General features: G+C 45.8%; 1 protein-coding gene across 3 annotated transcripts in view; it reads left to right on the top strand.

Annotated features, from left to right (window-relative positions):
• Positions 1-13,874, top strand: part of LOC144605384 (membrane-associated guanylate kinase, WW and PDZ domain-containing protein 3-like) — a 133,572-nt gene extending 119,698 nt beyond the window's left edge. For 2 of the 3 annotated variants that reach the window (XM_078420549.1, XM_078420548.1), the window contains exons 17-22: positions 4,229-4,414; positions 6,313-6,421; positions 6,718-6,859; positions 8,218-8,361; positions 8,953-9,091; positions 11,140-13,874. In XM_078420549.1, the coding sequence (XP_078276675.1) occupies positions 4,229-4,414; positions 6,313-6,421; positions 6,718-6,859; positions 8,218-8,361; positions 8,953-9,091; positions 11,140-11,957 (1,538 nt within the window). In that variant the 3' untranslated portion in view covers positions 11,958-13,874. Of the gene's footprint in view, positions 1-4,228; positions 4,415-6,312; positions 6,422-6,717; positions 6,860-8,217; positions 8,362-8,952; positions 9,092-9,452; positions 9,538-11,139 lie in introns of all 3 variants that reach the window. The other variant, XM_078420550.1, reaches the window with a different exon arrangement.
• The last annotated feature ends 1,151 nt before the right edge of the window (positions 13,875-15,025 follow it).

The following is a 15,025-nucleotide window of genomic DNA, read 5'->3' as shown; positions in this document are numbered from 1 at the left end:
TTACGAGTGGGATCGATAGGGTCGTTTTCCCAGGGACTAAAAACTAGAGAGCATTTGTTTAAGGTGAGGGGGGGGGAAGATTTTAATAGGAATCTGAAGGAGTAACATTTTCAGAGGGTAGTGGGTATATGGAAAAACCTGCCAGGGGAATCCTTTGAGGCAGGTTCATTAACAGCATTTAAAAGAACTTTGATTAGGATAGATTCATTAACAAGGATAGGGAAGGTTTAGAGGGATATGGGCCATGCATGGACAAATGAGACCAGCCTAGATGGGGCATCTTGGTCGACATGGATGAGTTGGCTCAAAGGGCCTATTGCTGTGCTTTATGACCCTGACTCTGACTTTATGGCGGCACGGTGGCGCAGCGGTAGAGTTGCTGCCTTACAGCGAATGCAGCACCGGAGACTCAGGTTCGATCCTGACTACGGGTGCCGTCTGTACGGAGTTTGTACGTTCTCCCCGTGATCTGCGTGGGTTTTCTCCGAGATCTTCGGTTTCCTCCCACACTCCAAAGACGTACAATACAATACAATACAATATATCTTTATTGTCATTGTACCCAGGGGTACAATGTAGGTTAATTGGCTGGGCAAATGTAAAAATTGTCCCTAGTGGGTGCAGGATAGAGTTAATGTTTGGGGATCGCTGGACGGCGCGGACCCAATGGGCCGAAGGGCCTGTTTCTGCGCTGTATCTCTACATCTAAATCTAAATCTACCACACCGCTACAATGAATCAACAGATCAAATCAGTATGAATGTCATCACTTCCATGGATTCTAGACACTTACTAGGGTAAGGGTTCCATGGATACCATGTCAACTATTGCCTTGATGATCTAATCATCACAGCCAAGGTGATCTGCATCTGGCGTCAGTGCCAAAGATTGCGTCGAGACCTTAGTTGGCACATAGAGCATGGAACCGGGCACTTCAGCCCACTTGCCCATGCAGACCAAGATGTCCCTTGGTCTACACTAGTCCCACATACACACAATAGACCCATATCCCTCTAAACCTTTCCGATCCATGTACCTGTCCAAATGCCTTTAAATGTTGTTATAGTGTCTGCCTCAACTACCTTCTCTGGCAGCTCACTCCATGTACCCAACAATCTCTGTATGAAAAAGTTAGCCCTCAGGTTCCTATTCAATCTTTCCCCTCTCGTCTTAAACCAATGTCCTTCTGTTCTTGATTCCCCTACCCTGGGTTAAAAGACTCCATGCATTCACCCTATTTATTCCCCTCAGGATTTTATGCACCTTTACAAGATCACCCCTTCACCTCCTGTGCTCCAAGGAATAAAGTCCATGCTTGTCCAAACTCCCTTTGTAGCCCAGGCTCTCAAGTCCTTTGCAACTTCCTTGTAAATCTTCTGTGCAGTCTTTCAAGCTGAACACCATCCTTCCTGTAGCAAGGTGACCAAACCTGAACACAGCATGTGGCCTCGCCAATATCTTGTATAACTGTAACGGAACACCCTTCCGAATTTGGCGGAAAGTTTCCGCTTTCTTATTTCATTTCCGCCATTACAATTTCGCCTCACATTTTTCCGCAAAACAGTCGGTAATTGCAATTTGTCAATTCGGCCACTAGAGGTCGCTAGGGGTTCCGCGAGAACCCCCCCCCCCCCCGGAAGTCTCCCTGAAAATGTGATACCTAGGCTGGGCAAGGCAGCCAATCTCGACCTCATCGGGACTTCCACAGCTGATCAGTGGGTTGAATTTGCAACCTGCAGCCGGAGCTCTGGAACTCCAGCCCAGCTGGAGCCAGCGCATCTATCCCCATTGCTTCCTTGGCCAGCTGGATAAACCAGCAAAGCTCTGGAACCAAGAGTGCCAGAAAATCAGTGGTGGAACTGTAATGAGTAAATATTTGATTTAAGTGCAAGATTATATAACTATATTAATTAATTAAGCTGGGGTTAAAATATAAAACACAGCAGAAAAGCCAATTACCACCTCTTTGGGCAGATTATCAATTAATGTGTGAATTTAGTTCAACAAGTACGTCCATATGCTTAGTCGAGTGATATATATCAACTCTTTCTTCATAACTTAGTCATGCATTTTATGACCATTGTTCTTTTATTCAATACCAAGAGAATTGGGATGTGTAAGGAAATGACAAAATAGAAAAAACTAAACAAAACAATGTTTTCTTTGTGTTGCAATAAGTATCTCTGTTCAATAACCTTTCTATAAAGAGCAGAATATACTCATGATAGGCCAGACATTGTACATGTAGTCCAAGAACTACAGACTGTTGGAAATAATAGTCGCTTTTCACACATGAATGTAGCGCATTTGGCGTGCATTTTGTTTGCTGAAAAGTTGCATTATGCGCCATATTATGAATTTTGATGTAAAATTTTGAATTTTGGACATCAAAGTTATGAATTTGTAAAATCAAATGTTGGGAGGTCTGGTAACATCCCAATTTCTATACTCAATACCCTGACTGATGAAGGCGAATGTACCAAAAGCTGCCTTGACCACACTACCTACATGTGACACTACTTTCAAGGAACAATATGTCAGCACTCCTAGATCTCTCTACAACAGCCCTCGGGGCACTGCCATTTACTATGAAGGTCCTGCTCTGGTTAGACTTCCCAAAATGCAACACCTTGCACTTATCTGCATTAAACTGCAGTAACCATTCCTCAGCCCACTTGCCCAATTAGTTAAGATCCTGCTCTGTAGTGATAACTATCTTCACGATCTATGATACCATCCACTTTAGTATCATCTGCAAACTGACTAATCGTGCCTTCTACATTCTCAGCCAAATTGTTGATATGAATCACAAACAGCAATGGGCCCAGCACGATTCCCGAGGTACACCACTACTCAAAGGTCTCCAGTCCAAAAAAACAACCTTTGGGTCTCAACCTGAAACATCACCCATTTCTTCTATCCAGAGATGCTGCTTGCCCCGCTGAGTTAGTCCAGCATTTTGTGTCTACTTGCCACCATCACCCTCTGCTTCCTTCAAATGCCTTGCTGGAGTCCAGATAGACAATGTCTACAGCTTTGCCCTCGCCACCCTTTTTGGTTACTTCAAAAAACTTCGTAAGACACAATCTCCCACGTACAAAACCATGCTGACTATCCCTAATCAGTCCCTGACTATCCAGGCTGACTACCCCTCAGAATCCTCTCCAATCGCTTGCCCGCCACAGATGTACGGCTCTGATCTGTAGTTCCTGAAGGATGGAGCATTTTGCTGAAGGAAAATTGACTGGGCTGCGGTGCTTTATAAATATAAGTGACTGAGGGAAAATTTAGTTGAGTTCTACAAAATAATTTGTGGTGGAATTACTATTTCACTTACCAGGGTGCAATAGATTACGGTATTTTTATGGTATTGCAAAGGGAGTAGCAACAAATAATTTCTTCTGCCCTCATTTTCTCTTCTCTAACTTGACCATCTACCTCTCTATGGAATTTGTGTGGGAGGCAATAAATTGAGGTAAAGCAACTTCAAGATGAGCTGGGAGGATTGAGTTAGAATATCACTGAGGATAATTTGTCCTTTCTGAATGTCTATTCAGACCATTCAACAATCCAATAATGTCAAAGTTGATTTCTAGTTTAACTCCGTCAATCTAGTTTAATTTATTATCCATAATAACCTCTTTTCCATAAACCCATTCACCTCAGTTTTGAAAACTTCATTCAATCCATCCACGTAAGTGCTTCATATTTCAACTGCCCGCAACACGGTGGTGCAGCGGTAGAGCTACTGCCTTTCCCTTTGCTTCTTTCTTTGATTTCCTTCCGCACTTCAAAGACGGACAGGGTTGTCGGTTAATTGGCTTGGATTAAATGTAAAATGGCCGCTAGTGTGTGTAGGGTAGAGTTAATGTGCGAGGATCGCTGGTTGGCGAGGACTCGGTGGACCAAAAGACCTGTTTCTGCGCTGTATCTCTAAACTAGACTAATCTACACGAGGCATTTTCTGATGCTCTTCCTGAATGGCTGACCTCTAATTATAAGGCTATGGTCCTTCTTCTAGATTATCCCACCCGAGGAGATAAGCTTTCCCTTTGACCCTAGTTATTTCTGTAATAATAAACAACACAATTGAATCATCTCTTAATCTTCTGTTTTGAAATTTTAATCTACTTCATACCCTATATCTTAATTATTTTCTTTAATTAAAGCTTAAATCCCTCCTGATCCTAATCGGATTTTCCCTGTCTTACTATTGCTTTCTCCACAGCAATACCACACAAAATTGGTCGCATTATCGAAGGAAGCCCAGCCGACCACTGTGGGAAGTTGAAAGTGACGGACAGGATCTCAGCAGTGAATGGCCAGTCCATTGTGCAGATGCCCCACCACGACATCGTCCAGCTCATCAAAGATGCAGGCCAGACGGTCACGCTTACGGTCACTCCCGAAGAAGGTAGGTGGTCGGAGCGATAACTGGCTCCCAACCTCCTGGGCCAGCCCATTCATGGAGTCAGGTCACTTGGCCTGTGCTTTATGCTCCATGCACCTTTGAGGGACAAGTCTAACCTACAAATCTGAGGTCTGGATTCATTGCTGATGCCAACGAAACCCGGGGGATGAATATAGGACAAAGAGGCAGGCTTGCCAAGGATAGCCCCTCTCTCAAACGTTTAGGCATTCTGTAATTTAAAGGGGCACATTCAACAAGAGGGGACTTTGGGGTGGGAGGGGGGAGGGGGGGCATGGTACCCTCTAGCTTGGGCACAGTGACTGGTCTTATTGCAACCTTTGCCTATTCAAGATCATGTTGATAGAATGATAGAAAATATGGCACTTCTGCAGTTTCTATCACCAGAGGGTAGGAGAGGCCTGCCATTCCCTTAATGCCAGTCTTGTTCCTTTTGATAGTTTGATGGTAGCGTTCTAACCTATTGCTTTTATTTTCCATACAATCTACATGTTTGAGATTTTCATGCTGGCTTCTATTATGGCTCAAGGAATCTTTGTGCTGTGGAATGGCTTATTATGTTTCAAATATCCAGGTTATCGTATCCAAATGCAAAGAACGTGTCCCAAAGCCCATGACTGTCCACTCGTGTACAGTTGAAATGCAGGCAGTATTACAATGTGAGGTAGACACAAAATGCTGGAGTAACTTAGCGGGACAGGCAGCTTCTCCGGAGAAAAGGAATGGGTGACGTTTTGGGCGGAGACCCTTCTTCAGACTGTGAGTCAGTGGGAGAGATAGACGAGATATGGAAGGGGACAAAGAACATGTCAGGTGTGAGGTATCAGTTTAACCTTTCGTTGAAAGCCTACATCACCTCTAGTACATTCTGTGCCTGCATTAAGTGTTGCACAACGCTGTTCAGATCTGCAGAGAAATACATTGTCACCCGGGGGAGGTAAGAGTAAAGATCCATAACATAAAACCTTGGCTTCAAAGATCTGCTGGGTCACCAAGTAACCTTCCTCTGGCAAAAATAACATTGCCAATCAGTGTCTGACTGCAGGTAGATGTATGCTGCAGACTTGTGCCCACCAGGAATTCTGTAAAACTTTATCAGATTTAATATGTTATTTCTGTGGCAGGAGAGACTGAGTGAATGCTTTCTTGGTCAGAGCTAGATATGAACCAGATCCCAGAGTAGACAGTCTGGCCATCTTCATTCCATTGGGAATTCAGGATCTCTCAGGACCAGGAAAAACTGTCATTGTAAAGTGTGGCACTACTCTATACAGTGCAAGCTGTGGAGAATTGATGCAGTTCTACTGAGAAGCCTTGCCTCGTGTCTCATACCTGCACTCTTCAGCGTGATGGGCAAGAAATGTTTCCTCACGTTGGCCTCTCACATGCAGTGGTTGGTAATGCCTGAACTTGTGGACCATTGACTTGCCACTAGATTCTTGCTAAACAGCATCTCTGGATAGAAGGAATGGGTGATGTTTCAGGGTCGAGACCCTTCTATCCAGAGATGCTGCCTGTCCTGCTGAGTTTAGTTTAGTTTAGAGATACACCGAGTCCGCACCGACCAGCGATCCCCGCTCATTTAACATTATCCTGCACACACTAGGGACAGTTTGTACTTCTACCAAGCCAGTTTACCTGCATACCTGTACGTCTTTGGAGTGTGGGAGGAAACTGAAGATCTCGGAGAAAACCCACGCGGTCATGGAGAAAATGTACAAACTCCGTACAGACAGCACCCGTAGTCGGGATTGAACCCGGGTCTCAGGTGCTGCCAGCATTTTGTGTCTACCTTTGGTGTAAACCAGCATCTGCAGCTCCTTCCTGCAAACAATGAGCACCCCTCACTCTGTTAACGTACTTTCATTTTGTCTTCCTCCAAGATGTGACTGGCCCTCCTTCAGGGGGCAGCTCGGCCAAACAGAGTCCAGCCTTGCAGCACAAGCCCATGGGACAAACTCCAACGCTGCACATGCCAGCACAGGACAGCAGGTGAGAGGCCTGGTCACTCAGTGGCTGCAGAGAGTGTGTACTTGTGGACCTGCTGTGAGTTTGTAGACTGTTGTAGTGCAGTGGGTCTGCTCAGGCTAGGCTGCCCAGTGCTTCGGTGCTCTCTTATAGCTTTGATGTGAACGTGAATTCCTCAGTGCGCCTGGTGGGGGGGTTGCATGAAGAGGTGATCATTGGGCGTGGTGCCGTGGAAGTAAGATTACTGGGTTTGCGAGGGGAGAGAATGAACTTGTACTGAGAGATGATTGGACTCTGATTTTGTTCATTCTGTTCAACAGCAAGACGGATGTAGATGAAAGGAGCAGTGGGAAGTCACGAGACTTTGTCAATCCGCCTTCTACCTTCAGGCAGCCAGCATCTGACCAGTATCTCCAGCCGGCTGCTTACAGAGAGACATGGACTGCAGGCAGCAGACCTCAGGTAAGGCCCAAGGATTTGAGAACAAGGTCTTATTTCTCCAAGCATCCCGTTCACCGGCTGACTAGTTCAGACAAATGCTGTCTCCATACTTTTCTGATTTAACACAAAAATGCAGCACTTTCCATCTTCACCTGTAGGATAATCTTTTTAAAAAATCTAGTTTTCTTGGGTAAATATAAATATAGATGTATAAGGAAGTTAGGCTGAACTTCAACTCACCGGTTAGGCCCGAATTAGAGTATAATCTCATTCTGGTCATATTCTAGGGTGGCAAATCTTTGGAAATGGGCACTGAGAAGATCCCCTAAAATAGTACCACAAAATGCTGGAGTAACTCAGCGGGTCAGGCAGCATCTCTGGAGAGAAGGAATGGGCGACGTTTTGGGTCGAGACCCTTCTTCAGACCTTCAGTGGAATTTTACAACATGTGCTTTCCAAAGTTGCCATGATCATTTTTAAAAGGGAACTGTATAAACAGTGGGTAAAGACCATAGAGAAATTTAGGGGAGGAGGATTCATTGGATAAATATGCCAGGGAGCTGGCTAATGGGTTACATGATCTCCCTTTAAATGTAGTTATTTTAACTGCACCATGTTCTGTTCAGACTAAGGGTCATGTAGTGCTGTAACGTTTACTGGACAATTAATCCCAAAGTAGATTCAAACTACTTCTCACCTAGACTGAGAAACAGATTTTTTTTAAATCTGATAAACCAGATTAGATAAAGTGTGCACAATATTCTTTTGTTAAATTCAACTGCTTCACTATTGGGAAAGAAAGTCTCTGCCTTGATGTGGTTGTAGTTCCACAGCAGCGTGGCCAGTCCTCTGCCCTTGTAAGTCATTGAAGTCCGATCAAGAAGTGGAAATATAATGGTGTTTAAGTGCTAATAGCCTTGCTAGCATCACCCACAATGGATGAATAAAAGTATGATTGTTTAACCTTTGGAACACCATCTACCGTGCTACTTGTGCTTGTGTTTTAAGTTGTCTTCCTCCTCACTGTCTTCCTCCTCACTGTCTTCCTCCTCACTGTCTTTCCCCTTGTCTTCCTCCTCACTGTCTTTCTCCTTGTCTTCCTCCTCACTGTCTTCCTCCTCACTGTCTTCCTCCTCACTGTCTTCCTCCTCACTGTCTTCCTCCTCACTGTCTTCCTCCTCACTGTCTTCCTCCTCACTGTCTTCCTCCTCACTGTCTTCCTCCTCACTGTCTTCCTCCTCACTGTCTTCCTCCTCACTGTCTTCCTCCTCACTGTCTTCCTCCTCACTGTCTTCCTCCTCACTGTCTTCCTCCTCACTGTCTTCCTCCTCACTGTCTTCCTCCTCACTGTCTTTCTCCTTGTCTTCCTTTTCAAATAGAACTCTGATTGCTTCCCGGTTGAATTGGAGAGAGGACCGCGAGGGTTTGGATTCAGTGTCCGTGGTGGCAAGGAGTACAACATGGGGCTCTTCATCCTGCGCCTGGCTGAAGGTGGCGCGGCATTGCTTGACGGGAGAATCCAAGTAAGTTTTTAAAGTGGTTCGGTGCCAGCTGCGCCATTCTTGTGTTTACGGTGACCTGCATGTGGCCTGGGATCCATATCTCTGGGGTGGCTTGGAACTGGATGTGTCTGCTGGGGAGGGGAGATGGTGTCACTACAAGCTTTTGTTGCGTGCTAACCAGCCGGTGGAAAGACAATACATGATTACAATCCACAGAAGTGAGAGAATACATAGTATTGCAATTTAAGCCAACTGTGAGAAATGACGGCTGTCATTAAATACCACAGAAGCAAATTTGCTGTGTTGCAAAGCATGTTTTACACATTACTGTGAGGAGTGGGACTCATTGGATTGTGCAGCTATAATGGGCAAAATGATTAGCCTCTAAGATGAGCATGCTATATTTTGATTGGTACGAGCCTGTGGTGTAGTAATATTACTGGGTTATTGGTTCAAATCTCAATGCAGCCCCTCTCACTACCCGTGCTGCGTTGTGACTGTTGATTTTTGCATTGATGTCTCCAAGCTGCATGATCCCACCCCTATGTGGATGCCACCACATCAGTCAGAATGTGATTCCTTTTTGTTCCTCCCGCCTTTCCACTCTTGCAGGTTGGTGACCAGATTGTTGAGATCAATGGAGAATCTACGCAAGGGATCACGCACAAAAGAGCCATCGAGCTGATTCAGTCCGGAGGCAGGAAAGCGCATCTTGTCCTGAAGCCAGGCATAGGTCAGGTGCCTGACTTTGGTGGGTTTCCTTTTCAGCCTTAATTTTACACAACTAATTGCTGTAATATAATAAATGACTGGGGTGGGGGTGATCAAGCACTAGTTAAGCAGTGATTTTTTTTTGCTTCTTTCACCACCACCCAATCCAGCAAATGATATAGAGCTGAATGGTGCTTCCATCATGAGGCAGTAATGCTAGAAGATTCCTTTGAAGAACCTCCCCCCCCCCCTTCCTTCCGTCTTGCCCCCTGATCTGTGTGTATCTGTCTCTTCGACCTGCTCTTGACCACTGGCTTTGCAGAAATGTGATCTTCTGTGGAACTTTTATTTTTATTCTCATAGTTGCATTTAGTCCTAGGCTTCTCCCTCCCCTTCTCTAGGATTGGCACCTTGCAGCCTCTCGACATGTACGACTCACGAGCAGCGCTGAGGCTTCACATCTCCTCTCATCTCTCCTGGGACCTGGTAAATCAGCACGTCTTTTAATTGGTTTTATTCACACTCTCAAAGCTTTCATTTTTATCGTTTTGATTCAGTGTGTCTTTCTCTCTTGCTTTTGCCCTCGCCTTTGCTGTCTTTCTGTGTACCCCTTCATCAAGCCCTTGGTCTCATCGTCATGGCAACCTCGCCCTGTCCGTTTGCCTGTGTGCTCACCCTCCTCCAGTCTGTTTAAATCTGCTGAATTTAAGGGAGTTCTGTGTTTACATTAAAACTTTTCTTGGGAGCAAATTTTTACACAGTACTTTTCCTGAGCTTGGGATGTCCGATGTACTTCACAGTCAATGAAGTATTGACATTGCTGCCGGAGATGGGACCGCCAATGTAAGCACATTATGGTTTCAAAGCAACCATGATAAAAGTCCTAATCATTTTTTAGTACTGGTAAAATATTGGGAAGGAACGTGGCATGTCATGAGATTCCCGCACCTTCCTGAGAATGATCGATGTGAATGATTGCATCCCAAACAACTGATGTGAGAAATTGGCCTGGGTTGTGCTGGGATTTCTGGTCGGCCACCCAAACCCACAACGTTTGGCCCAAAGATTAACGAGCCAAAACATCTCTTGCTCCAGCGCTCGAATAGAGACAGAAATTACTCGGTTGTGGGGAAAATCAGATTTTGAAGCCAATAGATAATATTAAATAGAACCTCTGTCGGTCAGCGATGTGCAACATAAGACTCGCTGCCACAAGAGCAAATGGTCTAAATATGAAATAAAACAAAGAACGTGCAGGAAGCACTTGGATAGCTTCTGTGGAAGAGAAAGAATTAACATTTCGGGTGGCTGTTAAGTTCGAACAACAGAACGACATCTAGGAGAAGCTAGAAGGAGAATGTTAGGATGAGACTGAAACACCAGCTACCAATGTGGACTATTTGAACCAAAAGCCTGTTTTCTGTTGTGTAATGTTGCACCCAGGGAGCTCAACTACAAGACATGACATTCACTGGCATCCCCAGGTAACATACTCCAGGTAACTCCCCTCTCCTCCCCTCCCCACAACTCACCTGCTGCTCTCGTCTGCCTTTACTTCTAGACTCATCAGTGCTATCCCAGCTGCACATCCAGCTCATACCCTCTAAGCTTCAGCTCCCCTGAAGCAAGCTGGGATGTCTGGCGAGAGTAGAGATGCTGGATAAATATTTCCCAATTAGTAACTCCAACACACGTGTTGAATCAGTTTATACCAGTTCACAAAACCCCCTCCTCTTTGGAGGATATAAATCAACCAACGTAGCCCAGGTCAGCTACGGATGGCAGATTACTTCAACAACCTGAACTGATCATAAATCTCCAGGGTCATCAAATTCATTTTTGTTCAATCTGTCACCGTGATGTTCCTGTCCTGACTTCCTTCCCCATCAACTACATTGTCTCATCTGCTTCCACCCCTCCTCTCTCCCTCCTTTTCGCTCTCCTCTGACCTCCTCTCCTGCATTATGCATGGCTGGCACTGTGTATATACTGGCTAGGGGGAGATTTGGGATTTTGTGCAGGAGAGGTTTTCATCGAAGTTAGAATGCTGTTGGTTTCATGCCTAACTCAATGCGTTGCATTTTCCAGACAATCCCGATACCCAGGACACTCCATATTCCAGCCTCCAGGAACTACCCACAGCTCCTGAAGACTTGCTATCACTATCCGATCCACATTCCGCCCTGAACCTTACTGATCCTGAAAAGATGCCATCAAAGGAGATGCCAGAGAGAGGAGATGAGCTGGGGCCCAGCATGCCGGGGGCTGGGGAGGTGGAGGAGGAGGCTCGCAGGGCTTTGGCGAAGGACAAGGCAGCACAGCAGAGAACCTTACTGCTGGGCGAGAGTGCAGGCAGCCCAAGGAGAGGGCGTACACACGGCGACAGGGAGAAGCGGGGTGCGAGCCCGTACAGAGCCGCGGGGACCAGGGAGCAGCCAGGCAGTCCCAGGACCAGGGAGCAGCCAGGCAGTCCCAGGAAGGACGAATGCAGGAACCCGACGCTTCAAAGCTCTGGCTCCCGGGGAGTGGGCGCCAAGGAGCGTCCCGGAGCAGGAGGGCGGGGACCACCGTGGAGTCCGCGCGGAGGAGCAGCGGGGGAGCTGCTGGACGGAGCCAGCCTGCTGCAGCTCAGAGCCGGGAGTCCAGAGAGCGGCCTCCGGGTGGCCACGGGCCAAGAGCAGCCCAGTCCGCCTGGCAGCGGCCACGGCACTGGGCAGAGCCGCCCCGCTGCAGCCCACCCCCCCGGCCCCAGCGCCAACGGGGCAAGAAGTCAGGACCAAAGCAAGGGTGAGCAGGGCGGCTCAACATCACACTCCAGCCCTGGGGGCAGAAGAACAGCAGCAACCGCAAGAAAGACAATTACCCCTGGGCCTTGGAAAAAGCCCGATGCCCAGAGGCCCCTGTAACAGAAAGCAAATTATATCTTAAATTATTTTTTATAAACTTTGATTTCTGTTAAGCATCTGTTGCATCTTATTTAAAAGTTATGTAGTTCAACCGAGGTTCTCTGTAAGACTATCCAAGTGAAGGAATGACTCCAGCACTCGGCCTCTGGAACGTGTGTCACTGGCTGCGAAGGACGTTCTGTTGGGGGTGGCCCTGCTTTGCTAATTGTTGACTAGGTATGGGCTCATGGTTTACTGTTTGTTCCTCGCAGTTTCAGTTTCACCATCCCACTGCAGTGGAGGATTGCGGCACGATTTACCGGTCTGGGAAAGCTCTGTGCTGGGGATGGGGCTGCTTGTGTGTGTAAGCAAGGTCAGGCTGCAGTGTACCAAGCTGCCATTGCTACCCTCCACACCACTGTATGTCCCTGTTCCTACCCTTCCAGCTAAAACACAGAAGGAAATAAAGACCCTGGGCTGTGAGTGTGATACAGACAGTGTCTTGGGACCACTTTACTGTTATATTTCGTATGCGATAATGTGTAAAAGTTGAACTTAGGAATTCATGCAGAAATGTTGCCATTTCTTTGCAGGCCTGAAATTACTAGTTCACTGAAACATTTTCTGATCATTAACCCGGGCAGCTATTTGTTTTGTTTGATTCTTTTGTCAGTCTGGACTAAAGCGAGGCCCCATGCCTCACTGTGGGCCATTTTAATTCTCGTTTTCTCTAACACGCTGTGAAAATCTTCCTGTCGCCTAATGTTGAGCCGAAATGATTTACAGTATTCTGACCATGATTGAACTGCGATCTGTCAGCTGCTGGTTTCAGTATCTGTGAGTTCTCCTCGATCAACCACTGAAAAGGTTCTGCAGAATGTTATCCGCAATTCGCTGCTCCCAAGCCTGATTTAAGATTAGTTGGTCACTTTAACAAGCAATGGGATCTGCACAGGACATATTGCACATGGATTAGCCATTTGTTTGGCGTTGTAGTTGCTGTTTATTAATGAGATCTTCAGTCACACATCTTGTTGAAACAAGCCACTGCATCTCCCATCCCACCTGCGTTGGAACTTCAGCCTGCTCCAATGTCGGAGGGGATTGGTCTCCGCGTTTGATCCACGTTCTGTACCGTGTGGTCGTTGCAACACAAACACTTTCTGTTCAGTCGTTTAAGATCTGGAGCGGATTATTCTGGAAATGGTGGCGGCGATAGAATAGATGAACCATCTGTATAGCCTTGTTTCTCTCTGGAATGACCTCTCCATATGTGACCAATGGCCGTGCTCTTCCTCTCTCGCCCCCACCCATCCCCACACACACTATCTGTAAGGCGCATTCTCCTGAATCGTTTAACATTTTGTATCTGGTACGTATCTTCCATTGCCCTGCAGGGGGCTTTGTTGCCGATAAGTATTTCTGTTACCCTCCATAGCACAGTATGTCCCTGTTCCTACCCTTCCAGCTAAAACACAGTAGGAAATAAAGACCCTGGACTGTGAGTGTGGTACAGACAGTGTCTTGTGACCACTTTACTGTTATATTTCATGTGCGATAATGTGTAAAAGTTGAACTTAGGAATTCATGCAGAAATGTTTTGATATTCCACAACGCTCATCCACAGATCAGTTCCAGCTTTCACTCCACAGTTTTGTCTGAATTTCCTTTGCGGTAGAATAGCTATTCATTGTTCCACTCCATCAGTAACATACAAAGCATCTTGCAGACTGTACAGTACTCAAGGCATAGGTGTGGCCTTTGAGTAAAGCTGAACAAGCCTTGAGTTGTTGGTTGTAAATTTTTATACTGTACAGTCTCTATAAATACTGTCATTAGGGAGAGATCTGTAAACCCTCATTATTTTTTTATGTATGACATGAAAAATGCAATCCTTGGTCATGGTGTTGAATTGTTGCACTGTAAAATAAATCTTAACTTTCATTCTTTGTTTCAAATGGTCAAGATCAAAGCTTACTGTCGCTGATCAGAGTTTAGTTTGGAGATACAAAAAGGAAACGGGCCCTTGGATGATTTTAATTTTTTTTTAACAAAGCTATTTAATCTATAAACCTGCATGTCTTTGGAGTGTGGGAAGAAACTGGAGCACCTGGAGAAAACCCACGAGATCACAGGGAGAATGCAGTCGGTACAGACAGCGCCCGTAGTCAGGATCGAACCTGGGTTTCTGACGCTGTACGACAGTAACTCCACCACTGCGCTACCGTGCTACACTTTTTAATAGATATGCAGCACAGAAACAAGCCCTTTGGCCCACCTCGTGCACCAACCAGCGACCCTGCATTATCCTACACCCGGGACAAGTCACAATTTATACTGAAGTCAATTAACCTACAGAGTGTGGGACGAAACTGGATGCACCCGGCGAAACTCACGCGGCTACAGGGAGAACGTACAAACTCCATCCAGACAGAACATGTAGTTAGGATAGAACCCAGGTCTTTGACGCTCTTAGGCAGCAACTCTACCTTATTGACTACAATTATTATTTTTTTAAGTTCTGTTCCCCCAATTTATAGCTTGCATTGTCAATCTTCAGGTTAATATACATAAAATCATTAGTATATAATGGGGAAGAAAGAATAGAGGCCCTCAGAAACCAAAGTGTATAGATGACTAAGGCAACATTAATGACTTAATATGCTCATGTCTTGACTATTACAGTTCAGTAGGTACTGTAAAACCTAAGACATCTTTAGTCAGAGGGTGGTGAATCTGGAGGCCAAGTCAGTGGGTATTTTTAAGGCAGTGATAGTTTCTTGATTAGCACAGGTGTCAGAGGTTATGGGGAGAATGGGGTAAAGAGGGATAGGTCAGCCATGATTGAATGGTGGAGTAGACTTGATGGGCCAAATGGCCTAATTCTACTCCCGTCACTTATGATATGAAAATAGATAAATCTCCCAGGCCTGATCAGGCATATTCATTGTTTTGTTTAAATCTTATCTCTGAGTGGTGGGAAGGTCAAATGTGCAAGTTTAGGGTTAGACATGCAACTTTGCCAAGCCATCTAGGTGTGAGAAGAGTGTATTCTACAAAGGCTTTCAATAAATGTTGAATGTCACCCC

This window comes from Rhinoraja longicauda, chromosome 24 (assembly GCF_053455715.1).
Source record: "Rhinoraja longicauda isolate Sanriku21f chromosome 24, sRhiLon1.1, whole genome shotgun sequence".
NCBI classification, from domain to species: Eukaryota; Metazoa; Chordata; class Chondrichthyes; order Rajiformes; family Arhynchobatidae; genus Rhinoraja; species Rhinoraja longicauda.
Note: the sequence above shows the minus strand (reverse complement) of the source record. Positions and strands in the feature narration are given on the sequence as shown.